Source organism: Phasianus colchicus, chromosome 16 (genome assembly GCF_987193195.1).
Source record: "Phasianus colchicus chromosome 16, bPhaCol1.hap1.1, whole genome shotgun sequence".
In the NCBI taxonomy this organism is placed as follows: domain Eukaryota; kingdom Metazoa; phylum Chordata; class Aves; order Galliformes; family Phasianidae; genus Phasianus; species Phasianus colchicus.
Window position 1 is genome coordinate 16,414,813 of NC_143451.1, and position 26,159 is coordinate 16,440,971.

At 39.1% G+C, this 26,159-nt stretch overlaps 3 protein-coding genes across 11 annotated transcripts in view; 2 read left to right on the plus strand and 1 right to left on the minus strand.

Annotated features, from left to right (window-relative positions):
- The first annotated feature begins 339 nt into the window (after positions 1 to 339).
- Positions 340 to 14,328, plus strand: RRN3 (RNA polymerase I transcription factor RRN3). 3 transcript variants are annotated; one of them, XM_090151808.1, is made up of 17 exons: positions 340 to 743; positions 1,026 to 1,082; positions 2,137 to 2,226; positions 2,312 to 2,441; positions 2,910 to 2,969; positions 4,645 to 4,708; positions 5,172 to 5,241; positions 6,782 to 6,880; positions 7,283 to 7,378; positions 7,820 to 7,955; positions 8,875 to 9,005; positions 10,011 to 10,141; positions 10,715 to 10,899; positions 11,449 to 11,557; positions 12,003 to 12,155; positions 12,594 to 12,681; positions 13,981 to 14,328. In XM_090151808.1, the coding sequence occupies exons 1-17, from the start codon at positions 546 to 548 to the stop codon at positions 14,137 to 14,139; spliced, it is 1,956 nt and encodes a 651-aa protein (XP_090007934.1). In that variant the 5' UTR covers positions 340 to 545; the 3' UTR covers positions 14,140 to 14,328. The 3 variants fall into 3 exon arrangements, 2 of the variants coding, with proteins under 2 accessions (XP_090007934.1, XP_031462589.1); XM_031606729.2 differs by having other exon boundaries at positions 341 to 638; XR_016471783.1 differs by lacking the exons at positions 12,594 to 12,681; positions 13,981 to 14,328 and adding an exon at positions 11,813 to 11,896 and having other exon boundaries at positions 403 to 743; positions 12,003 to 12,114.
- A 1,396-nt stretch (positions 14,329 to 15,724) lies between these two features.
- On the plus strand, positions 15,725 to 23,693 carry NTAN1 (N-terminal asparagine amidase). Of its 6 annotated transcripts, none has more exons than XR_016471784.1 (10): positions 15,725 to 16,448; positions 17,790 to 17,892; positions 17,977 to 18,042; positions 18,650 to 18,758; positions 19,893 to 19,966; positions 21,276 to 21,329; positions 22,101 to 22,154; positions 22,451 to 22,548; positions 23,099 to 23,228; positions 23,386 to 23,473. XR_016471784.1 is itself a non-coding variant. In XM_031606730.2 (10 exons), the coding sequence occupies exons 1-10, from the start codon at positions 15,897 to 15,899 to the stop codon at positions 23,563 to 23,565; spliced, it is 1,404 nt and encodes a 467-aa protein (XP_031462590.2). In that variant the 5' UTR covers positions 15,725 to 15,896; the 3' UTR covers positions 23,566 to 23,693. The 6 variants fall into 6 exon arrangements, 4 of the variants coding, with proteins under 4 accessions (XP_031462590.2, XP_031462592.2, XP_031462594.2 ...); XM_031606730.2 differs by having other exon boundaries at positions 23,115 to 23,228; positions 23,386 to 23,693; XM_031606732.2 differs by having other exon boundaries at positions 18,650 to 18,749; positions 23,115 to 23,228; positions 23,386 to 23,693.
- Positions 23,694 to 23,943: 250 nt separating this feature from the next.
- The window catches only part of PDXDC1 (pyridoxal dependent decarboxylase domain containing 1), a 28,254-nt gene continuing 26,038 nt past the window's right edge, over positions 23,944 to 26,159 (minus strand). For both annotated transcript variants that reach the window (XM_090151806.1, XM_031606724.2), the window contains exon 23: positions 23,944 to 25,829. In XM_090151806.1, coding sequence (XP_090007932.1) covers positions 25,567 to 25,829 — 263 coding nt within the window. In that variant the 3' untranslated portion in view covers positions 23,944 to 25,566. The remainder of the gene's footprint in view (positions 25,830 to 26,159) is intronic.

The window sequence follows — 26,159 nt, forward strand, 5'->3', positions numbered from 1 at the left end:
AGATGAAAAATTTCTGGAACATTTAACTGTCTCTCGGTCCTGGCAGGTGCCTGCTTGCTTCCCAGGGTCAAATTCTGTTTTGTTCAGATGGCATTCAGCCCTTCTTCAGCGTGACTCCATTGTTAGAATCGTGAGGGTTCCACTGCATTTTGCTTCTTTGCTTTCCCCTCTCAGTAAAACGACTGCTCTAGCGTGACACTGCGGTCACATCTGGACTTTTGCTTTCCGAGGAAGCCCTACACTGTAGCAGCAACCGCGCCTCAGTACGGAGCGCCGCACCCGCCTCGGTCCTCCCGCGCTACCACCGCCGGAGCTGTTTCTGCCCTTCCAGCCTCGCCTCTCTATGGTGCGAGGGGAGGAGCGGTCCCCGCTTCCGGTGGGACACGGGCGCTGTTCTGCCGGGTGCGCCGTGTGGTGGCGTGGCGCGGAGGGCCGCCTGGGCCGCCGGCAGAGCGCGCCGCCGTCCGCGAGACGAGGTGGAGCGCGGTGCGGGGGCTGCAGAGGCTGAGGTGGCTTCGCTTTTCGTCACGCGTGCGGCTGCGACCATGCTGGCGGGGGACGAGTTCATTAGCTCCCCGCCCAGGAAGACAGTGCGGTTCGGGGGTACGCTGACGGACATCCTGCTCAAGTACGAGCGGGTGAGTGCGCGGCACGGGGCTGGGGCCCTCCGCCTGGGCGACGTGTCCCGGCGAGAGCTCGTGCTGACCCACCGCTGCCGCTCGGAGGCTCTGGGCTGGTGCCAGGTGATTCTGCCGTGCGAGTGGAAACTTGCGTGGAGCGGCTAACGAGCGGACGCACATGTCTGCGGGGGGCTGCTCGGCCTCTCGGGGGCGCGTTCTGCTGCCGCTGCCTCGTGCTTTGCCACTCGCTTTCTTTGCGGTGTGATTAAACGCTCTGAGGTTGTTCAGATATGTTAATGAAACGTGGTGGGGTTTTTTTGTTGTTATTTCTTTATGTATGTTTTTTTGTTTGTTTTTTATTCTAGAAGAATAACGAGCATCATTTATTTTTCTTCCCCGTGCCAGGGTGAAACCACTGACTTCGAGCTGTTAAAGCATCAGCTATCAGATCCTGACATAAAGGTAAGTTGCTGGCATGGGGCTGATGGTTTAACACTCAGCTGTCTGAGTGTAACCACACAAGTCGTTCTGGTGCTTAAAAGCAAATCCTTTGTTTTAAACATCGGTTAACATATAATTGCTTTTTGCTTCATAGAAACTGTCAGAAGTAATGAAAAGCAGCTATTGTCTGTTTATGAGCAGACACATATCTCATATGCAGAGTCCTGATAAATGGTGTCTCATGCATACTGACTTTGCTTTAGGGTGAGAGACTGCTTTTTGGTGAGATTTTTCTTCCAGACACCACCTTTCTAGGTCAGTAGTGCATGTCTCTACAGATTCCTTAATGTAGATAAAACCATAACTGCTGACTGTCAGTGCCTTTATGTTGTGAGTTACCGCCTCCTTCAAATCTCGCTGAGAACTTAGTTAATTAAGCATTAAGATTCATATGTATCTAGCAGTTAGAGGAGTAGTTTCAGGGCTGTTCCTTACAGCTGTGAGTATCCACTGTGTTCTTGCATCTTTTTTCCCTTTTTTTTTTTGGTCTTTTAATTAAGCCACACAGTTGTTAGAAGAGTGCTGCAGGAAGGATAATGTTATATGGATTTCCTTTTCTTTCTAAATAGCGTTCTGTAAAATACATCTTTTTTAGTAGAACTTTTGGGGAGTATGAGCAAAATCAATGTAAAAATTTCTCTGTGGAATTGGTTCTTACTTCAATACTTGACTGTTCCTCTGCTTAAACTAAGAGCAAATACAAAAGGAAAGTAGGATTCTAAGTGCCACAGATATATTCTTTGTGAATGAGGTTTGCATACCTTGCTCAGTTTGTCACTTAAACTTCCCATACAGGCTGCTGGTTGGTGAGTGTGTATTCTTGCGTTCAAGAACTTTCATTGGTGAGGGTGTGAGTTCAAGAAATTCCTTCTATGATTGTGTGAAAATAATTTCAATTTAGTGTCTTAATCTTTGACTTGTGATTCTATGGGCTTTGCTATTCAAAAAAATCCTGTTGTTTTTGGTCATATTGTTTATTAAAATAGGCTTTTATTTTTTTCCTGCTTATATTAAGGATGCCCAGATCATTAACTGGCTGCATGAATTTCGATCTTCTGTTGCATATCTGACCAAGGACTTTGAGCAACTGGTCAGCATTTTACTGGTAAATACTCATTTATTATATAGGGAGGTGAAGAGTGTAGTACTCAAAACATCTGTTTGACACCTTGCTCTTTACTTACTTTCAGAAACTACCATGGCTGAGGAGAAGCCGAGAGGTAGTGGAAGAATATCTGGGTTTTCTTGGCAATCTGGTGTCAGCACAAACTGTCCATCTTAGGCCATGCCTGAGCATGATTGTATCCCAGTTTGTTCCTCGTAAGTTACTTTCCTCTTAATATTCTTACTTGTTTATCAAAATAATTTTTTCGCATATAAATTCTGTATAATACATCACAATCTAATTGTTTGTTTTCTGTTGATTAATTTAATTTGAATGACTGAATTGCAATGCAGGCCATTTTACATACCTAGACTTCAAAAGATCTATTCTAATGGGTTCTTAAAACTGTAACGGAGCCTGTTTATTGAAGAAGTTTAGGAAGGGAAAGAACCGTGTAATGTTACTACTGAAAATCAGAAGCTCTAATGATGATATGTCAGATGTTCTCAAGAACCTCCTGGTTCTCTGATTAAAGCAGTTTTTGACTGTTATTTCAGAAAGTCTTGTGGATAATTTTGGTGTTTTAGTCACATTGAAGACTTTTGTCCAGTGCACTTTGATTAAGTATTAGAATTGTTACCTCAAATTTTTACAGTATTCCAATAATATCTCATTTTTGGTAGCTCGAATAACCGTCAGAGAAGATGATGTGGACATTTCAGATTCTGATGATGATGAAGAAAGTGAGTATAGAAGGAAATATGGCTTACGTATGCTTTTGTAATACTTCTACTAAAGAAATATATAACGCATGTTGCTTTATTTTTGCAAAATTACTTTACAGGAGTTAATATAAAGCTTCAGGAAGCAGTACATCCTTAAGTTACCAAGTCAGGAATTTTTTTAATACTTGAATCAATGGTGTTATAACTCAATCCTTGTTACTTGTAAAATACTGGTATTTGTTGCTGCAGTATTTTTAAGATTCAGGCTGAACATTAAGGAGAACATTCTTAGTCCTTTGTTTCAAAGCCAAAGGATGGTGAGGAGTTGTCTGTTTTCGTTTTGCTTACACAATAAAACTGGCTTATTTAGGAAACTCTTAAGGCTTTTTGTTGTTGTCTGCTTGTAGTAAACTCAAGTGCAGTTGATATAAATAATGAAAATGATTTGTTTATTGATTAGACAAATTGAATTCTTAAAAGATATTTAGCTATCTGTGCCTTTGTATCTTGAATGCTGTAATAAACTTCTCTTCAGCTTGGGTTGATGCAGCTACTCTGCTGGTGTTCACTTGTGACACTGTTAGGATTTAAAGGGAAAGAAAAATCATAGAATGGTTTGGGTTGGAAGGGACCTTTAAGATCATCTAGTTCTAAACCCTCTGCTGTAGGCAGGGGCTCCTTCCTTCAAGACCAGCTTGCTCAAAGCCCATCCAGCCTGGCCCTTGAATGCTTCCAGTAAGAGGGCATTCACAACCTCACTGGGCTAGTGTATAATCAAAGAACATTAAGATAGTGTATAAACAAGGAATATTGTATAATCAAATAACATTAAGATGTTATAATAATGAAATAAACAAGAGAGTTAGGCAAAGCAAGACAAGAGAATAGACAGGATGCTTACCCATATTGTGGACTTGCTCAGGAAACTCCAGTAGAGTGGATCTCTAGAAGAGAGATCCTTCCCCAGTGGTAGTCAGCTCTTAAATGGGTCTTGGAGAGGTGGAGCCAGGCTCCACCCCTTCCTGCAGCACAGGTGAATTGCTTTCACCTGTGCTCCCGTGGCTGACTCATTGCTCGCCTCAGGTGATCAATCAGAGGTTCAGGCCGTGACTCAGCAGTTCCCATACAGCTACCTGTTCAGTGTCTCACTACCCTCACACTCAAGAACTTCTTCCTAATAGCTAGTCTAAATCTGCTCTCTTCCAGTTTAAAACCATTTCCCAGGCAGTTCACCGCATTATTGTTAGAAAAGCCTAATAATTTGTGTTTTTGTTTTAACTCTTGCTAAATAAGGCATAATTTTTGATTTTATCTAGTTTCTCACTGATTTTAACTTTTTTTTTTGGGGGGGAGTAAATTTGGGTTGCCAAGTTAGGCAAGTGTAAGCAGTATGGCAACAATATCTGGCTTTGGTGATGGTGGCAAATTAAGACTTTGTTTGTTGGGATAACTTGAATTGTATTTGGAGTTAATTTTCACGGTAACTTTAGTAGTTGGGCAGTTCAACTTAAAATCAAAAACAATGCCAAAAAAAAAAAAAGAAAAGAAAAGGGAAAAAAAACACAACAAAATCCCAGTAAATTCAGTCTCCTTGGAGATCTTTAAAATGTTTAATTGACATGAACTGTTTTAATTGATTCCTGAGTTAGCTTTCTGCAACCAAATGGATAATAACACCTTCTTCTTTCTCTAGACCTTTCTGAAAATTTTGATACATGTCACAGAGCATTGCAGACTGTTGCAAAATATGTTCCTTCGTAAGTATTTAATTCCTTGGTTTCATTTGCTTTTTTTTTTTTTTTTTTTTTTTAACAGATATTAAGCTTGGATATAAAGATAATAAACAGATCTTTTTTTCCCCTCCATATTGGAAATACAATACTTAATTTAATTGTGTGACTTTTCCTAACATTCTGTAACTGATAGAATGTTATATCCACTCGTGAAATGTTAATTGACATCAGCAGCTGAGAATCCTGTTAATAACAATAGTAAACACAAGGAAAGTCATGCTTATAGCAGCACGCTTGAAGTAGCTTTTAACAAATCCACAGTAAAAGCTTATTATCTGTGCAATAATAGAACAAATTATATATAATTATTTACCTTAAAATAAGATTACTGTGAGATAATAAACTGATTCCAGTCTGTTTTTATAGTGCTGGAGCTTGCTCTCATGATAACAACCTAAATATTTTTTTTTTCTCCCCCCCTATGCAGAACACTGCAGTTTCTTATGCCAATACTTGTGGAAAATTTTCCTTTCATTAATAAATCAGAAAGAACTCTGGTAAGAATTGTGAATATTACATTTATTTGTTCACTCACTTTTTAATATAGGAAAACACTCTATGGTGTAACAATTGACTTGGTGGTATTTTATGCAGATTTTTGAATATGTTGTTTAAAAATCTTGTTTTTTTTACAAGAATTCTTTACCTATAGAAACATACATGTCCATGTGTGCCTATTTATTGAAAGGTTGTCTGAACATGTGTAAGTTCCCCGTGCATAAGCATTATGCAACTCTTTAATGAGATAATTGCATATCTTTTTCCACGTGATTGTTTTCTTAATCAATGCACAAGATGGACTTCTTTGACGATAAGTCTCAGAGTTGTATAGTAAGAAGAATGTGGGATACCTGTCTCAGTGTAAAAATTGGATAGTATTCTTTGGAAGAACAAGGAATTTGATAAGCAGACAGAAAGATGGATGATGTAGATGAAATCCGTTAGGGGTAGGGTACTACGTTGTTTTATTACATCTCTGTTACAATGCTCCTGTGTGGTGGAAGGCAAGCTGGAAACTTTGAAAGATTACTGCTCTTGTATGTTCTTTATATTTACTCTTTCCAACTTGATACATTGTCATTTGCTTGCTCTACCTGCTAAAGTTAGTTGGAGCTTTGGAGCTGTTTTGAACGTAACAAGAACTACTTCTTCCCTCTCCCACTGAGTTTTGGCACACCTTGCTAGAACTTTTTATTTTTTTCTTAAATCTAAATAACTTTGGGCATCAGATCTGTATCTGCAAAATGAGGTGGATATCAGTCAAAAGATGTTAAGGGATTTTTTTTTTTAAGCATTTCAGTGAGAAGGATGTTGTGAAGAAATTAACTGTGTTTTCAAGGTGGGATTCAAGTGGAGCATAATTGATATGTGGTCCATGCATTGTTGCTGAATATTCTCAGTTTGTAGATTCTGATTAAACTGGTGCTGTCCGTTATATGCACTGAGCAATACGGCCTGTTGAAAAATTGTATATGCTCATGTAATTAAAGGTCGTGTTATAATACATACTTACAAAGAGACTGCACAAAGTGGTGCTCTTAAATGTGCCTATTCACCTGCTTGTATGTATTAGCTTGACTGTTTTTACTCTATAACGTTGCATTTTTGTCATTTGTGCATGGATGTGTGGGGGGGTGCATGTTCACTTACAGAACTTGTCTATTAATCTGTTAGAGGTTTTCTGATTATAATTCAAAGGATGCTTACCTGTGGAATTTAGAATTGTCTATTATAGTAACTAGAAATGAAGATCTCTTAGTCTCACTTCAAACAGTGCTGCTAGACATTATTTTAGAAATACTGAACAATATGCTTGTTGTTTTCATTTTCTTGGGAAAGTTTACATTAAAAAAAAAAAAAATCATATGGAAATTGATAACTTATAGTCATTCTGCTGGAGATACTTGGAAAAAAAAAATTTTGACCTGTATCTATCTCTTTAAATGACAAGTTAGGAAATGTATTTTGTAAAAATCCTTCAAAGAATGTAACTTTCAGTTACCATTCTTATAGATATCTCTTAATTTTGTGTTACAGGAATGTTATGTTCATAACCTACTACGAGTTACAGTGTACCTTCCAACATTGAGACTTCAGATTTTGGAACTTATTGTTGAAAAGCTGTTAAAGTTGGATGTAAGTTTGTTCTGTATCATCTTTCAAGGAAGAATGGTGTTAAAATACTCTTCAGCATTAAGCTTAACAAAAATTATATTCCAGTCATACTAATGATCATCAGTATAGGGCTATTGTGGTTTAACATGGCAGACAGCTAAGCACAACATAGCAGTTTGCTCACACCCCTTGACTTCCTTATGGAATGGAGGAGAAATCGTGGGGTGGGGGTGGGGGTTGGGGAGTAAAAATCTCAGGGACTTTGAGCAACCTGGTCTAGAGGGAGGTGTCCCTGCCTATAGCAGGAGGCTTGGAACTAGTTGATCTTAAAGATCCATTCCAACCCTGACCATTGTATGATTCTAAACAGGAATGTTTCATATTGCTGTCATGGTCATATAAAACTTAATTTCTTGTTTGTAGGTTAGTACGCCCCAGCAAGATATTGAAGATGCTGAAGAAGCTGCTAATAACTCTGATAGTGAGGAAAAATCTACAGAGGAGGGACTTTTTGACATGGTTGGTTATTTTTTTTTAATAGAATTTTTACCTTTGAGGTGCTCTGAAACTTAAGCGTAATGATACATTATTGCTTTGTTGATGCTACTCTGTAAACAGGAAAAATTGAACAGATTTTCAAGTCTGAGTAGCTGACAAACAAATTAATGTATTTTCCATGTGCTGAATTTAATGATATAAATATCCAGAATATGTACAGTACATCAGTTTCCTTACGAAAAAAATACAAGCAGCTGTATGTAAAGCTTATTAATTGTAATTGACTTAGTTTACAAAAATTTGCTTAGACTGAGCTGTATAGGACTGCTTTTAAGAACAACAACAAAAACTTCACGATGAACATACAGATGTAGTTTCATTTTTCTCTATATAATTGTAAGTAAGTTATCATTTATGACATAGTGTATATGAAGGTTGTGTAACCACTATCTTACCTACCAGGAGGAAGATGAGGAAAGAAAAGAAGACAAAGTTGTCTCTCCCAGTAGTGAGAGAATGGCCCATCCACTTGCAGAGCGACTGGATATTTTGATGACCATTCTGTTTGCCTATATTAAAGACGTTTGCCATGTGGATGGTAAGAATACAGGAACAATAAACTTGTTTTGCTAGCAAATAAGAAAAATGTAAGACGAATTCTCTATTGCAGCAGGAGAAAGTGAGCCTTCACCCTTTAGTGGTAGAGTTCTGCTATTAGCACATTCCTGGCTTTGTCCACTGTTTATTGGCTGAAAGTGCAAAGGTTCGTTTATGACATTAACAGCCTGATCTTCAGTCGGAGACATTTTGATTGTATAAATATGGCACCATACCCAAAATGTAATGTGTCAGGGTATAAGAGTAAATAGTTTTCTTTTCTCATTGTGGTACTAAATTTCTCAGGGGGTCAGAAATACTTTCTAATTAACCAGAGTATTTTATCGTTCTTTCTGCTGTACTGTTTTGAGTATTAGAATTGTGGATTCTTTGAACATCATAAACACAAGAAGTAGGTTAGAAGAACCAGCTGGAATTGGTAAAGGACTTGTATTAAAGGAAAAAAACTTATTTATTTATTTATTAGAAACACAAATTTTACACTGGCATTTATTAAGGGGCTGAATATTAGACTTATTTAGAACAGAATATTTAGAAAATTGCTTTATCACATTAGTGAGGCAGTTTTATTTCTTAGTGTTTTCTTTTGCCTCTTCTGAAGTAGCACATTATTGCAAATTTTGCAGTCTGTCAGTATTGCACATGCTTACATTCACAGATTTACTTCTTTTTTGCATTAGTTTATATGAAGAATAATTGAAGTTCTGGAAGGTCTTACTACAAACATTTTATTTTAGTTGCCAGATAAACTTAGAAGTTAGCTTGGCAGTGGTGTTTTTGTTTTTTTTTTAAAACATATTTCTTCCTGATTCAGAAAGATAGAAATACCATTTTCACAACATGAGGGCAGGAAAAAACCTGATATGAGTCATTTTTGTTTTCTTTTTGTTGTTGTGTAGGCAAGCTTGATATCAACAAGACAAAGGATTTGTATCGGGATCTCGTTTCTGTTTTTGACAAGCTCATTTTACCAACCCATGCTTCTTGTCATGTACAGTATTTCATATTTCACATTTGTAGCTTAAAATTGGTGAGTAGAAACTGTTCTTAAAATGAAGTGTCTTTAAGTCTATACTTCGGCTTTTCTACAAAAGTTAGTTGCTTTTTTCCCTATAGTTCTGCTATTACTATGTGTTTCCTCTGAAGATTGTACATCAGGATTTATTAGTATCCTTGTTCTCCTTCCCTTCTGTTATTCCTTTTTCAAATCCTACTATATTTTCAGCCTTCCCCATGCTGATCATAAATATCAAGTAGCTTAAAACCAGCTCATTGTGAAGGAATGTTGTAATAGAAGTCTTCTGCAGAAGTCAGTTGGACTTTTAAACCTGAGGCATAGTGCTCTTACAAATTTGATCGGCATCAAAAAACTGACCGTGTTGTTAGCTCTTCAGTTTGGAATTTGTATTTACTGTTTGTTCAGCTCCTTCCATTTTCCCATCTCTTAGGCGAAATGCCTTCTTTTCTCTTTAACATTCTAAAATAAAAACATCCATACTTTTGGCATAAGATTAGCTGGAGATCCACTTAGCATTGTCCTTGACCTCTGACAGTGAATAGCAGATGTATTGGAAAGAATACTTGAGTACAGCAAGTATACTATGGTGTTTTGTCAGAATAGCATCTCAGCTTCTAATAATAGTTCAGTAACTTCCTGAACAGAAGTGACATTCCTTTGCAGAAGCATTGCATGATGGGCAAATTCAAGGGGAAGATATCATATTGCTTTTTAAATTTTTTTAGTGATATAAATTTTTGGTATTGTGAACTTCCTGTGCCAACGAGTCTCAGAATGTAACTGTTTACAATGAAGAACCACTTTTTGTATTTCTCGAAGTTCAACTTCCTGCTATTTTCATTGGATAACCCCTATCCCTTCTGTTCCAAGGGCAGTTAACAGTTGCTTCCTGTTAATCTTGTTAATGTTTTTAAAGACTTCTATGGTTTGACTATGGAAATTGTTGGAACTGAATATTAGGAATATATTACTGTCATTACTATAACAATTCATGTTTTCTGTGTATCTTCATTCCAGGGATTGGCTGAGGCGTTTTTAGACCATCTCTGGAAAAAACTGCAAGATCCGAATAATCCTTCGGTGATCAGGCAAACTGCTGGGAGTTACATTGGCAGCTTCTTAGCAAGAGCTAAATTTATTCCAGTTGTGTATGTTGTTTTGATATAAGAGCATGGATAGGTTATGTTGACTTCGGACTGAGTTATGGATACTCAGTATATCTGATAATCAGAAATATATTTTTAATGATCTATGTTAAGTATTCTGTATGGATTCTGAGACAGGGAAGTCAAGTGTCCAACTCTTTTTGTACACGTTGAAAATATTTCAGCAAAAGGATGAAAATCTTTATATTTTGTATTTATGCATTCTGTATTTTTATGCTGTTAAAGGTGTGGGCTCAGTGAATTTAATTTGATATTGGAATTACTTGTTGGACATTGCTTATAGCTCAGCATTTATATTGTTTGTTGCATATGTCCATGCAGTGTGCATTCTTGGATTCATCTCCTGGCATCTTGTGCTTTCACTGGGATTTTCAGTACTGATGTGTTGATTTGTTTCCTGCTGATATAAAGGAGAAAGCTCATAACATAATCTATTATTTCTAGTGATAATTTTCTTAATTACAGTTTTGTAACTGAGATCTTTGAATACTTGTTTAACATCTTTTCTATGCCATTTTAGAATCTATTTTTACACATTATTTTTCTCCATTATAGCACAGTAAAAGCGTGCCTGGATCTGCTGGTTAATTGGATGCATAAATACATTGATAATCAGGATACAGGGGCTAATGCTTACTGTGATGTAGCTCTCCATGGGCCATTTTATTCTGCATGTCAGGCAGCATTCTATACGTTTATTTTCCGTCATAAGCAACTTTTGGATGGAAACTTAAGGAAAGGTGAGTATAACAGGTTTGAAAGGTGTTGGGATTCATTTGCGAGATTTACTGTGGATTTGTTTTGTGATGGTTAATTCAGTCAAGTATTTGACAGATTTACATTGTACTCTAAATGGAGTAAGATAGCTTACACACCTGGGCTACCAACCTAAATAATCTTTTTCTTCAGCATTGAAAGCAGTGCAGATAAGTCTTTAACTTAGATTTCTGGCCCCAGTTGCTTGCTGAGCATGTTTGAATTCCAGCTGTGTTGAACTAATGTGGTCTTCAGTTGATAACAGTCCATAAAGTCTCTGTGTCCTCAGTTCCCATGTAAATGTAGTGTCTTTGGAAGGGTCTCCCAGCTGTGGCAATCTGCCATAAATTGGAATAGCTTTTCTATTCGACAAGCTGTAGGCTAGATCACTACTGTAATAGAGAGATGTAGGATTTGCTTATGTGATCTTGTGCATGGTGGTAAGACTGGAAATTCTTAAAAATTCAGTTAAGCTTATACAATGTATAACCTCTATATAATAGGTTTATTTGATAATTGTTCTTATTTCGAAGGTCTGTCATATCTGCAGAGTTTAAATTTTGAGCGCATTGTCATGTGTCAGCTAAACCCTCTGAAGATATGTATACCTTCTGTCGTAAACTTGTTTGCTGCCATTACAAGGTACCTTTTTTTTTTCACTTCAGTTTCATCTAGATACCAGTTTATGGATGTGTGTGTATAATAACAGCAGTTATTTAGAACTTGAGATATATAACACAAAGTATTTATTGTTATCCAAGAGAACACAGAATTTTGCCCATGTTCTAGGTGGGATAAATTTGTTTCTGGTTCAGTTTCAATTAAATCTTACAATACCGTAAAACTGTTTCACTGCTCAAGTATTGGTGCCAGTTCTAATTGGAGTAAAACTTGCAGGAGTGCAGAGAAAGAGAATAGACTCTAACGTACATCCCCTGGTGGCTGTCTTGGAAACACCTAATACCAGTTCCAAAATGGAAGGTAGAAATGATGTTATTTAAAAATAACTTTTGTATTTGAATGTCTTCTGAAACATTTGCAATCTTTGTGCTAGAAATGCTTATCTTTCCCTTATTATCTTTCAAAGGAAATACCAGCTGGTGTTCTGCTACACAATTATTGAGAGAAACAATCGGCAGTTTATACCAGTTGTTCGGAGCAGCACTGGGGGTGACTTTGTGCAGATGTGCACTAACCCGCTTGATAGTTTCTTCCCCTTTGATCCCTATGTGCTCAAAAGGTATAGTTCATAAATGAACAGTTCATTTTTGTCTTGTAGCAAACAGTAAGCTAAAATGTGTAAGAAACTCAGCTGATTTTCTTTCCTGAGCTTTAGTACTTCTTATATTGTGTATCTTAACCTGTGATTATCTTTTAAAAATTTGGAAAAGAATTTGAAAAAATACCATAGTTGTTGAAAATGTCTAACAAGGGATTAGAAGTCCTAATTGTATTAGAACTCCTTAAACAAACAATTTTAATTTATGTTTATCAGCGAAGCTGATAAAGAGTAATCTTTCATGGAATTAATTGGGGATTATATAGGGACAGAGCTGTTTGTGAAATCTTGAAGATGGCTATCAGAATTCCAACCATTTTATATTGTATTGTTAAAATCTAATCCATACTATTTTTACTGAATAAAATAACTCGCACTGTCTTTTGATTCCACTTTCAGATCGAAGAAGACCATTGATCCATTTTATCAGTTTTGGGAAGAACTGAGTGCTGAAGATCTAGAGAATCTGAAGAAGCCAATTAAAAGGGTAATCTGTTATAAAATGCAGTTCCATAGCTACTCTGTCAGCTGCTTTTATTTGCTTAGTTAGCTAGTGACTGTAAGCATAGAAAACATGATAAACAGTGGCTGAAATCAGCTAGGAAACTTCAAGAATTTATCCAACCTTACTTTGCCCCTCTATGGAAGAGTGCATGCGTACGGACACACAAAACAACTGTTGAGCATCCACGTGGTGTATATGCAGTCTTGTCACAGGGATCCATCCGCTTTGCAGATAGTTGCTTCACAATGAGTGTACATATAATACTCTTATCATCCTAACTAATCATGACAGTTGTAGTACATCCCACATTCTTCCATTGCTTCTACATAGTTTGTTTACCTTCTTGCGGAATGTCTATCCTTTTTCAACGTTTTGCTCAACTGCGTATTTCATAGAACTGTAGAATGGCTTGAGTTCAAAGGGACCTCAAGGATTGTGAAGCTCTAACCTCCTGCCGTATGCGAGGCCATCAACCTCCATATCTAACACTAGACCAGGCTGCCCAGGGCCCCATCCAATCTCGCCTTGAATGCTTCCAGGGACAGGGTATCCACAACCGCTCTGGGCAGTCTGTTCCAGCACCTCACCACTCTCTTGGTAAAGAACTTCCCCCCTGATAACCAACCTCAGTCTTCCCTCCTTCAACTTAAAAACCATTTCCCCTTTTCCTGCCATTATCTATCCTTTCAAAGAGTTTACTCCCCTCCTATTTGTAGGCTTCCTTTAGGTACTGAAAGGCTGCAATGAGGTCACCCCACAGCCTTCTTTCGTCCAGGCTGAACAAGCCCAGCTCCCTCAGCCTGTCTTTATAGTGGAGGTGCTCCAGCCCTCTGATGATCTTCGTGGCCCTCCTCTAGTACCCTGTCTTTCTTGTACTGGGGGCCCCAGACCTGGATGCAGTACTCCAGCTGGGGCCTCATGAGGGCGGAGTAGACAGGGACAGTCGCCTCCCTGTCCCTGCTGGCCATTCCTCTTCTGATGGAGCCCAGGATAGCATTTGCTTTCCAAGCTGCAAGAGCACACAACTGGCTCATGTTAAGTTTTTCATTTCTTCCCTTTCTATGATAACATGGAAAAATATGGTGTTGTAGATTTGTATGTGCCTTTTGTTAACTGGTAAGTTTATTGATTTTACTCTTGTGTTTTGATAGGAGATTTGATGAATTTCAGAATTTATTTTGGAAATACCCTTTTTGGTTTTAGCAGTTTTTACTTCTGTAAAATCTTAATGGAGACCTGGAATGTATTTTTGCTGTCACTGATCCTTTTCAATTCATGCAGGATACTCCTGAAGATGAAGATGATGACTTTTTGAAAGGAGAAACCCCTCAAAATGAGGGTGTGGTTGAAATTACTCCGAATTCTTATGAGTCAAATACCCGGAGCCCAGTGAGCAGCACTGGCTCTCCTTCAGGCTGTCATGTGCAATATCCACACTGACCTGGAGAACTAGAAGTGGAAGAAAAAATCGCGTGCTATTTTTTGCTCACAAAGAGACTTTAGCTCAACTTTATGAACTGGCAAATGCTTCATCATCAGTTTTCTATGGATATATTGAGATAAATTCATATGCTGCTAGAAAAATGTAGAGAATAAATAGAGTAATATTTTACAAATTTCACATTGAAATGTTTTTAATGACTTATGAGGTTTTTTTTTAATAGTTTTCCTTGACCTTTACAGACTTTTGTTTACTAACGTTTCTCTATGAGGTTTTATATATTGGGTGGAATTCTGATCTTTCTTATTATGGATTTCTGATCACACAGAAATCAATTATCAGTATTTAAACTGTTCTCTGCTGACCTTTTTTAGTTGGTTTCAAATAATGTTGTGATCTCATCATAGGGGAGCCCCTCTGACAGTGATTCTGCTTACACATATCTGAGCTTGTCCTATTTGGAGAACAGTGCTTAATAAAGGCCCTTGGTAGTGGTGAGTGTATTCAGATGGTAAATGTTATTGCTGCTTAAACGTGTGGGTGACACACAGCTTTTCCAGCTATGAAAGTTCTGATATGTGAAGTGGTGATTGTTGGAAGTGTTGAAAATGAGTAGATGAAAGCATGATTTGTAGATAGTTTTATTTGAGGTGTTTGAGAAGCACTCTGAGAAGGTATTTATTTTCAGGATTTGAAGCTCATATGTAAGTGCTGAAAATATAAACGAACAAACCCACATCCCTTGTAAAAAGGAATTGATGTCTCTGCTGTTATTGTATTGTTTGTTTGTCAGTGAAGAGTTTCTCTGTAGATTTCTGTTTTTTTTTTTTTCACCATTACATTCTCTTTCTTGATTCTAAACAATGGAAAATATGTTATTTGTGTAACATATAGTTGAAAATTTAATGCATGTGGGACTCAGTTCATCTGCCCTTTTTTAGTCTGAGCTTGTAGGCTTTCAAGACAGTGCGTTTATTCAGAACCAATAAAGACTGATGCAAAGAGTGCCAATTCTATGCTTTGTGTTTAACTGAGGATCTCTCTGTAGTATAGCTTATCCAGAGCTGGGATGTTTGTTCTGACAGACTGAAAAGTAGTTTCAGGGATGATGCTGCAAAATTTGTTAGTGGGATCTGTTAATCACTGTATAAATTTAAACTTAGCTTTTGTTTTTAATTTTAATTCTCTTTACTGTTGTTCCTGTGCACTAAACAGTAATTTCCATCTGAAATAATTGTCTCTCTCCTGACACAGAAGTACCCTTCTCACAACCATGGCAAGGAAAATGCTTTCTGGAAGCTGCCTTTTTCTGCTCTTTCAGTTTTATGTCTTCAGCAACACAATCAGTCACTTACAAAATGAGGCTCTATAAAACTTAACAAGGTGTAGTATCAGGTACGTGATGCGGGAGCTTCCATGTCTCATTAAAACTGGGTGGGGGAGAGAGAGGAAGGAGAAAGGATATTTGACACGAAGTGTAACATTAAAAATGTGCAGGCATTGAACTGTCTGTTCTGAGGGGCAGAGTCAATTTTAGTATGCTAAAGAGACTTGTTTAAAAAAAAAAATCAGGCAGGAGCTCCTTAGTGGTTCCATGACTCTTCTATGTTGTTAGCCTTAGTATGGCTGCAACCAGCAGTGCTAGAAGGTCCTGGCGTTTTGCCACATGGACTGTTCTGTAAGTGCTGCTCTATCTGAGAGCAGTGCTGCTTCAGAGGAGGAGATTCGCTTCACCTGGTGAGGTTCCCTGTGAAATATGAAGCATCTTTTGAAGAAAGTATCTGTTGTAACTTTATTTTGTGAAAATGAGATTAGAAAAGTAGAGCGTGTGGTTTATTTTCCTCACTCTGTTGAGAGTCCCCTTAGCTCGAGCTGTCCTCTCCCACTTGGCATTGTTCTGGGCCAAGGCTTCACAGAGCTGGGGGATGGTTTATTTGTAAATTGGAGAGCTGATGGTAGACATTTCCAAAACGGTTTCCTACAGTTCCTGAATAACTACGGAAGGGAAGGAGGAGGGGGTTACGGAGCGTTAAGGGCTGTAGAAGCACCGCGAGCGATCCGCTGCCGTCGGGAACGAGCGCAGATCGCCGCTTGCCGCCGCCGCCCCGCCCTTAGCGGCTTCTGCCGCCATTTCCCAGCGCTCCGCGCGGCGGCGCCCGACTTGGCCCAGCGCGGCCCTGAGGAGGAAGCGCGGAGCGGCCGCCTCCCGCCCTGGGCGTTCTCCGCGATGCCGCTGCTGATTAACGGGGAGCGGATTGATCTGACTCGGCTCACGGGAAGCGTGATCCGCGCCCACCCGCACCTCGAGGTGAGCAGGCGGCCGTGCCGTCGCCGCGGGGCCTGTCCGCTCTCGCCCCGAGGCGGCCTCGCTGAGGGCCGCCTTGGGGCGGGCGGGCCCGGCGGCGCCGTGTCGCTCGGCCGGACGTGAGCGCTGCGGCGCTCGGGGCGGGCCGCGCCCGCGGAGGTAGCTGGTGTGGGGCGGCTCCGCGCGGCCCCGGCCCCGTGAAAGAGGCGCGAGGTGGCTGAAAGGAAGCGTGTCCGCGTCGTGGAGGCGGGCGGCGGTAGCGGCCCCGCGGCGGGAGCCTGGCGCGGGGCGGCGGTGGCGGTCGGTGCCCTCGGGTCGAGGGAGCCTGGGGTGAACGGCGGCTGGGGATGGACGTCGGGAACGCGGCATCGGAGAGGTGATAACTTCGTTCTAAGAATGTAGGCGTTTTAATCAGAACGGCAGCTCGTGGGTTAGGAACTGCCGAACAGAGCTGGTTGGAGAGCTGTTTTTCACAAGAAAGTGCTGATTTGTGGAAACTGAGTTCTTGTAGAGGGGGAAAAAATAAAAAAAAAATAATCAGTGCAGATAAAAACTGAGTAAAGTAGTTCAGCCCTGGTATAGAAATGCACACGGTACCAGCCAGCAGTGCAGTCAGAACCCAGGAGGTCGGTTTTCCATCAATTAGGCATGATGATTAATAGCTACATTTTGTTAGTACTTAATAAGTATAATGGATCGTGGCCACAAGAGGCTGAAACTTTCACGTTTCAAAGAAGGAAATCTGGCAGGTAGTGATAGGATGAGAGGGAATGGCCTCATGTTGCACCGGGAAGGTTCACTTTGGATGTTAGGACAGAATTCCTAGAAAGGGTGGTTGGGCAGGGGAACAGGCTGCTCAGGGAGACTGGGGAGTCACTGTCCCAGGTGGTGTTCAAGAAATATGTAGATGGGACATATACATATTGAGACGTATGTAGGGACATGGTTTAGTGGCCAGTGGTAGTGGTAGGTGGACCGCTGGACTGGATGATCTTAGAGGCCTCTTCCAACCTTAACAACTGTATGATTTTGTGCTGTGTAAAATTCCAAGATCTGCTCTGGCAGTGTGTGATGTCAGCTTGGTCCTTTCCTGTTGTTCCTCCATTTACTTTCCATAAAGCAGGGAAAGAGTATTCTGTGTGTGTGAAATGATGCGATTTAACAGCTAACTGATCTGTGGCAGGAAGGTGAAAAACTAGAAATTTGGAATCCTCCAAAATACAAAATATGCCATGTTTGCCGCTAACCTGGGAGCATTTGCTTTTTGGATTGTGATGTTTGTATCAAGTGACAAATACACCTGAGAATTCAGCCTCTGTAGTCTTTATTATCATTTATCTTTAGGAAAAGGCAAAACTTCTAAGAAGTCAGCCTACCCAAATTGTGGAACCCAAAGGGCTTCTGTATGTCCAGCAGAGAGAATTTGCAGTGACCACCCCTAATGATGGTATGTAAGAATGTAAGCAGTTCTTCTGCTAGAGTAATTATTACAACAGCAAAGTTCATACACAATCTCTCTCCTTTAAAATAGGTTCTGTGTCTATTCTTGGGTCAGATGATGCAACTACCTGTCACCTAATTGTGCTCCGACACACAGGTATCTTAATGGGTGTTCTTCACAAAGCCTGTACCTCTGAAGTAGTACAGTTGGGATCATCACTGGTTTATGCTGCATTAATGAAATAAACTGCAATTTCATTTATATAAACTGACATCTCAAAAAGTTACAAGGTGCTTTAACTGAGTGGTAAATTCAGAGAGTTTGTCTGTTCAGTATACCAGTTCCATGTTCACTTTGCTAAATGAACAGATCGTAAACTTGATCTGCTTTAGTGGCTACCTTTGCAGCGTCTCAGGCTGGGTGAATGCCAGAGAGTTCAGCCAGCTGGGTCAGCAGGGTTTGGCGATAACAACACATGTAGAATTGATGGAAAAGGCTTCCTGTATTTCTGACAGCAAGGTGGTCCTTAGTAGGAAGGTGTTTGCACCAGTCATTGTTTAGCTGATTTTTATAATGGGGCACACACAGATGTTATTGTCTCGTGCAGTCAACACATCTCTTCCGCCAGAGGCTACTGAACTAACAGAAGTGAGTAGGTGGGGTGTCGTTCTTGCACTACTGTAGTAGTGCACACTGTTGTTGATCTGAATTATGGTAGTGAACAGTGTCCACCAGTGTCACTGTCTTTTCACATCTTCCTTAGGCAGCGGAGCCACCTGCTTGACACACTGTGATGGATCAGACACAGAAGCGGAGGTGTCGCTCATCATGAGTTCAGTAAAATCTTTCTCTAACACCACAGGGTATGGAAGGTCAGCTTTGCTTTGTTAATTGTTACATACTGTTTTTCACAAAAGTAACTGCAGTTTGTAAGTTGTGGAACTGTTATCTGATTTTATGGGGTTCAGACAAGGTAACCGTGCAAGAAATATTTCTGTAAGGAGCCGTATGGAAAATGATAACTATTTTATTGATAATGTTTTTGTGGGTATTTTCTATCAGTGATCTAAAGCGTGGTTCTGTTCTGAATAGCGGCTCTGTAAAAATGCCATTGAGTGGTTTGGTGTTTACTGTTTCCCAGTAACTTTTATTTCAGATGTGCTAAACTTTCCAAATAACTGTTTTTAGTTGTTCTGTTTTTTTCATGAGAAATGATGGTCTTGTGAATTCCTTTTAGATCTGAGAATCTGTCTGGGATTTTTCAAGGACCCATGCTGGGGGGCGAAAAAAAAAAAGTCTGAAACAGATTTTGGCTAGCAAGGTTTTTCCTTAATGTAGAGATTTTTTTGCCTCTGTAGTTTGATAAGAACAAAAACTCCATGAACTTGGAAGACGTGGTCTCTAGAACTCATGATCTACCTTGCCCAGTTTTGAAAAATGAATATTGGCCTTGCTAGGTGATTGATGATGCTTCCTCTCACTTTTTTATTGTTTCTGAGATCTTGCACCCAAAACCAGTATTGTCAGTAGTTGTTTTTGTTGTTGTTTTTTGTTTGGTCAAAAGGCTCACAAACAACACCTGTCTTTATGTAGACGCTTCTCGGAGAAGAACACTGCTGTATGGCCTACAGTAGTTCTGGAGACCATGGGAGTAAACTCCTTCACATTCAGCTCACTGTTTTGTGGGAACTGAGAGGTAGTTACTGAATTATGTCCAAAACTGAGATGCTGACCATCACAGATACCTTGGGGTTCGATAGAAATGCATGTGTGTAATGTTTGCTGAGGTGTTTTTAATTTTTTTTTTTTAATATTGTACTATTTCTTGAATGATCCCTAAGTGTTCAAAATAAAATTACCAACCACAGTTTGCTACACATACAACCATTAACAAGCGAGACTCCTCTAATGATTGCATTGTAGTTTGGGCTGGAGATTATTTTGTAAAGGTATTCACTTTGGGATGTCATCTTAACTGCTGTTTCCTGTTATTCCATCTCTGTTAGGCTGGAAGTGCACCTAGTTGGAGGTTTCAATGATGATAGGCAGTTATCACAAAAACTTACTAATCAGCTTCTTAGTAAGTTCACATTTTTTCCACTCTCGTGTAGAAAAAAATAGTTCTGACTGGATTTGGGTAAAATCTGCTTCTAATCTGAGCACCATCATTTAATAGGAACAAGTGGGGATTAATTTTGGAGGGTGTTTTCTCTACTTACAAACTTGCTGAAGAGGAGGGGTTGGACTTCTGATGCTTGCCTGTGGCCAGGTGTGGAGCAGGAACTTCTCATTTGTTCCTGACAGGCATTGCAGGGGGTAGAATGGGAGTGCAGTTCAGCTGGACCTAATTCCTAGCTCTGCTGATGACAAGCTGATGTGTGATCTTGCCCAGGTGTTGTCACCTGTCCAAATCAGTACAGGGGGGTGTCTTGATCAGTTACTACTCCTTTTTCAACTTAATGTGATGAGGTAAATCTCATTTTTTTTGCAATTGCCTGACGAAAGATGTTATTTCTGTACATGAAATCTGTATAGAGAAGTGGTTATGGTACTTTACAAGCAAATTGGGAAACATAAAGTACCATCTTAGATATTTCAAGTGCCCTGGCTTATGCTAAGCACTTCCCAAATGTAGAGAGGCATTGACCTCACTGGAGCTGGGAAGAAACAGGGGCGTGTATTGAGGGAGGCGGCTATGGGATGAGGAATTTGGTCTGGCAAATGTCATGTGGGATGTGCCCCTCTTGCCCTCTCACATGTTATGATGTGATTCCTGTTATGTATGGTACATATTGCATGAGAGCTCAGCACAAAATTTTTTGGTTAATGTGTTTTTTCAGCTTCATGGTTTTCATGTATCCAGTTACAATTTAAAACATTTTATTTCTATTAGAACTTCAGGAAAAAAGGTGAACTTTTTTTTTCCTGAAGTGTGGGATGGGGAAAAGGAGAACTGAAGTATATATACTGAAAGACTGGGTTTGCTCACTATATATATATATATATAATATTTTAAGAAAGTACTTAAATATGTGCAATTAACTAAAGCAGAGTTGATGTGATGCCAGAGCTACTTTAAACCAATGTCAGTAAAAGGAGCAAGTGGCACAACTTCTTAACATGTTTTTGACATCTTAAATGGCTACTCTCTGTAAATTACTGGTATGTTTAGGAGCCTTGGCTTTAATTTTTCTAAAAGCTGGTTTGAAGCAAACCTGAAAAATACTCTTTGCTCTGTTGCATTATCTATGAATAGTGTATTAGGTACTTTCTACCCATCTATTCTGCAGCGTGCAACACTGATAATCCTCCCCCCCCCCCCGTCTATATACAGCACCTGCTTTGCCACCAGTCAGTCTTACATATTGCTGCTATTGTTGTTGCTGTAGGAGCATTTGATCTCCAACCAGATGATGTTCATTTAGTGACTTTCTGTGTAACAGGTAAGAAAATGTCCTCTTGTGTTTTTTTATTTTATTTTTGAAGAACTTTTAGCTACTGAAATCAAAGTACAGATATTTCCATTCATAGCCTTTTAAATCTGTCCTGTAATGATAAATGGTACACGTCCTCCCACTTGGCTTGTATGTTTAAATTTAATTATTTACAGTGTATTAATGTCAAACAGCCTGCTCAGCAAAGATTCTCTCAGTTGAGATTGGGGAGGACCTGTGAATGTTACCAGGCCATTTCCTGCCTCGGTACAGTTTTGAGTATTTAGAGAGGCAATTGAGAAAGGAACTTAATGACCTTTGATGTTGTTAGACTGTTCATAGACTCCTCCAGTTAATTTGTAACATGTGATGTCACATAAATAATTATTTCCTCTTCTTTGTATTGTATTCAAGTCATATATAACCTTTGTATTTAAATGTTACTGGTGACTTGCATTTTTGAAAATTGACATCACAGCAGTTTTGCCTTTTTTTTTCCTGGGACTTTTAAGCCGATTCTGGCTTGCACAGAAAATGGAATGGCTGGAGCTGAATATAGTGATATGAGAGCTCTACTCCAAGTGCCAACATGTTAATGTTGACCTTATCGCCTTTTCCATATTCATTTTAGGCTTCATCCTGTGTTGATTTTGTCTGTTAGTTTTTCCACCAGTCTTCTTAAGCAACGTTAGCTCAATTCTTCTCTGGTAATGCACAACTGAATGAATTCTGTACAGAAAAAAATCTGATGCCCTACACATTTGACTTTTTTTCTTACAGAACTAAATGACAGAGAAGAGAAGGATATTCATTTTCCAATCATTTATGGAATAGGTGAGTTAAAATAGAATTGTTTTTTTTTTTTTGTAACTGGATATTTTTTTAGATTCTAGTAGTAAATGCACTGCCTTTAATGTTTACATAATACCTGTTGTAGAGTGCTGCTGTTGGAGGTGTGGCAGAAAACAGAAGTTCTAAGAAAATGGGGCCTGGGGCAATGAGAAATAGGAATAGTATTTGGCAGCTTCTAAAATTCCTGTTACAATAGTAGTGTTGTGGAGGTGGCTGTTTTAAGCAATGTTTGGTAAGAATTAAAATTGTTTCTAAGTTTAAACCTAATTTCTCACCAGCTGTGAATGTAAAAACAGCAGAGATTTTCCCTGCAACTTTTCCAGAAAAAGGGCCAGATGAGGATTTGCGTTCAGCCCATGTTTTAACAGGAGCAAGAGTGAGTATAAATAAGTGGGCAATGAAATTTCAAATCAGATATTGTTGCTAGAAGACCACTTAGCGGCAGTGAGTTATCATAATATAGGGGAAAAAAAACCAAACAGATTGGTAGTAGCTGTAGTGGAAATGCTGAGTCATGGCTTGAAGCAGTGATGGAGCACCTGGTGGGAAGGCAGGGCCAGCCCAGGGGAACTCAGGTGCATGCAATGGAATGCAATGCACTGAGTGATAGAAGGGTTGAGCCAGGATCCACCCCTTCCCAGCCCTCATTTAAAGGCTGGTAGTGGAAGCCAGGGGATCTCTCTGGAGATTCCTGTGTACCTAAGGCCTTCCAAAGGTAAGCAGTTTTCCTTTGTTTCTGCATCCACTGCTGCAGCATTTGTTCTTGTTCTCATTTGCTGAAGCCTAGGATTGTGCCGCTCCACTATTATTGCTGTACTTTCCATTACATTATAGCATTACAGCAGTACAAATGCTTTTCAGCTTAAATCATTTCTCTCTTTCATTTGCTTAAGTGCTGTCTAACTTCTAAGGCTCCCTATAAACAGTTCTATGTTACTGCAGCTGACAAACATTTATGATGCAAAGACTGAACAACTACACATTGGACCTTATTTCTGGAGGCCTTTCCCACATGTGGATTTCTGGTTAGAACAAGATGATCAACAGATTCTACAGGTACTCTTTAGCTGAGAACAGAATGGGTATGGCCTGTCAAAGCTCTCCTCTGCCAACAGCAGGGAAGGGGAAAAAATAATTGTATTAGAAGTGAGAGTAATTGAGAGCTTTTGTGTTCTGAATTTCAAGCAGCTCTTGCTGTCATCTTGTTTTTCAGAATCTTTCCACATCGCCTTTGGCTGAGCCACCCCACTTTGTTTCCCACATTCGTTCTACATTAACATTTTTAAAAGAACATCCATTTCCATCTCATTCCCTGTTTCCTGATAGAAAACCTCGCATATACAAAAAAAATGAAGAAGGGTTGTGGGAACTGGTTTGTTCTGACAAGGCCTAACTTGGAAGCCAACATCAGCTGCTCTAGGGAAGCATAGCAGTGCCGGAAGAACAGCAAGTTGTAAAAAGCATGCTGCTGGTCATGGATAGTAGTGTTCCTATGCTTTTCAAAATAAAATATTTCAACAGAAGTAACGTTTCTTCTGCATTACTTAAGTAGGAACCTCGATTACTTTGAAGTAATTGTTTTTTGTTTCAGTGGTTTATCTGTGCTGATCAGACTGCTATAATACAGACAAATGGCAGTGTTGCAACCCAGAGGCTAGAAGTCACCATATGAACATGGACTTGAGAAACTCTTTTTCTATGCAAAGTGAAAGAAAGTTGCTTATGCTTAAAGTCTACTGGAACTTCTACAGGAACTTCATTCAAAAATATATCTTTAGAATAATCATTTGAAGATTCTTTATTGAAACAGTCAGATAGGAGCTGAAGAATGAAGCTCATTCCACCAAAACTACTGGTTTAACAATTCCAAATATAAAAACATTAGAAAATAATCATTGTGGTGATAACTTTAATCCCCACGAATTACTCTTATTAACTTATTCATTGCACCAAAGAAATCACTGAGGAAGACTAGTCAACTTAACTGTTTATGCACTTCAGAAAAATTGCACTCTGATTTACATAAGTTACCCCAAGAGCAAAATTCACCCACAAGATCTAAATGCTGCAAGTCAAATGAGGTGACATTACTATTAAAAAAAAAAAAAAACTTCATTTTTCAGATCAAAGTTAATCCTGCCACCATTATAGCCATTAAATTGACACCCTTTGGAAAAAAAGAACAAAGCAAACTATTCTGTGTCTAGCTCTGTAGATTGAAAGATTTTCTCCAAAAACCATGTTGCAGAGCAAGCTTTCCAAAAGATGTTGCTTCCACAAGAGACTTTGGAAACTTGCAGAAAAGCAACTACACTAAATCATGTGAGGGCAGGGGGGAAGATCTGCACATTGTAGCTTTTGACATATCCAAAGCTTAACTTGTGCTTTAAGTAGTCCTGGATGCTATGAACTTGCACTGTAGTGTAAATAAACTGTATATTTTCACTGAATCTGTACAACTCCTGCCCTAGGAAAGTTATTCAAAAGTCAGTGTTGAAATCAGCACAACTATAGTGGGTCTTTTTTTTTCCCCAAGCTTTACTCTAACTACCTTTAAAAATACATAACAAGAAAAGACCAGTTAATGATGCTACATGTGTTACCAGTGTCATGCAAAGGAAAAAAATGTATTGGTGATTCTTTTTTAGTGGTAGAATCAAGAAGTCGTTTAGGCATGCAGAGGCACTATTTCTTTCTGAACTGCTTAAAACTCAGTAACTTACTTAGTCCTATACTCAGGGCCTCACCTGAATAAGAAAAAAAAATGTATTTTGATGACAAAATACAGTTCAGTGACTTGTATATACACACACAGGCATTCATCCCTAACGCTGACTGCACCACAGCTGCTTGGCAATGTTATTTGTAAAAATGCTGAAAGAAAAAAAAGCAGAAGTAGAACTAGCATGACTAAGCTGTTTTACTGAAGAGGCTAAACTGAATATTCAATATAAAAATGTTTAAAAAAAATCAGCAGTTTCTTAAAAATATACACATAAGATCAATTTACAATACTTGGGTGCAACTGTATTCTTAATCTTACACATGGCTGCTGAATTAGTATCTACCGTCAAGCCTGAAGTCTTATTGGAACTGTAACTGCCTATTTTCTTGACAAATGTTTACAAGCAGTCAGGCAGTTAATAAATCTCACTGCAACTTTGTTGACACCAACATGTACAGGATTAAAGCAACTGTACTAAGTGTACAGAAAGACAAATCTTTCCTGTTTGGGGAAAATTTGTATGTGTACAAAATCCCAGTTAGTAAGTTACAGTACTTATGTTACTGTACTAGTATGTGGCACTGTTCACATTCTAAATGCATCATTAAAATATCCTGTCCTATGAGGCATGTGTTTTATCCGGACAGTCTTAAAGCCAGAGTCTAGTTTTTATCTTTGATTTCCTTGTTCTTCTACATTTGTGCAGTCATTTGGTGATTCGCTGCTTTGAATGTCTTCAGTATCTTTATTTGTTGCCTGTGACACCTCCTTGGGCAGCTCTCTTTTTAATGTCTCCAGTGGTCTTTGCTCCTGGCCAGGTGACAGAGTTGGGGGTCTCTGAGCCATCTTTTCCAGATCATCACAGTGGCTGACTGAACTGGTCTCACTAAATGCATCAGAATTTCTGAAACCCCTTTTAAAAATTTTCTGACCTGTAAAGTGTTTGAAGAGTACAGTACCAGTGATGGCATCAAATGTAAAATGTAGTATACAGAAGGTAAGTTTCAAAGAAAGCATTTGAATTTTACAACTACAAAGAAATAGATTTTATTCAGGTGCTAACCTGTACCCTAACCTTATAAATACTCGCTTCCACTTACACATATGTATGCAAGGCAACAAGCGCCAGTTATTTTATCCTGTGTACACAGAAACTGTTAAAATTCAGCTGAGAAGCCCATTCCGAAGTCATACTAAGGTAGAGTTTCACTGAAAATCACAGGCTAGAAGCCAGCCGGAAGTTAAAAAGGGGTGCAGAACTA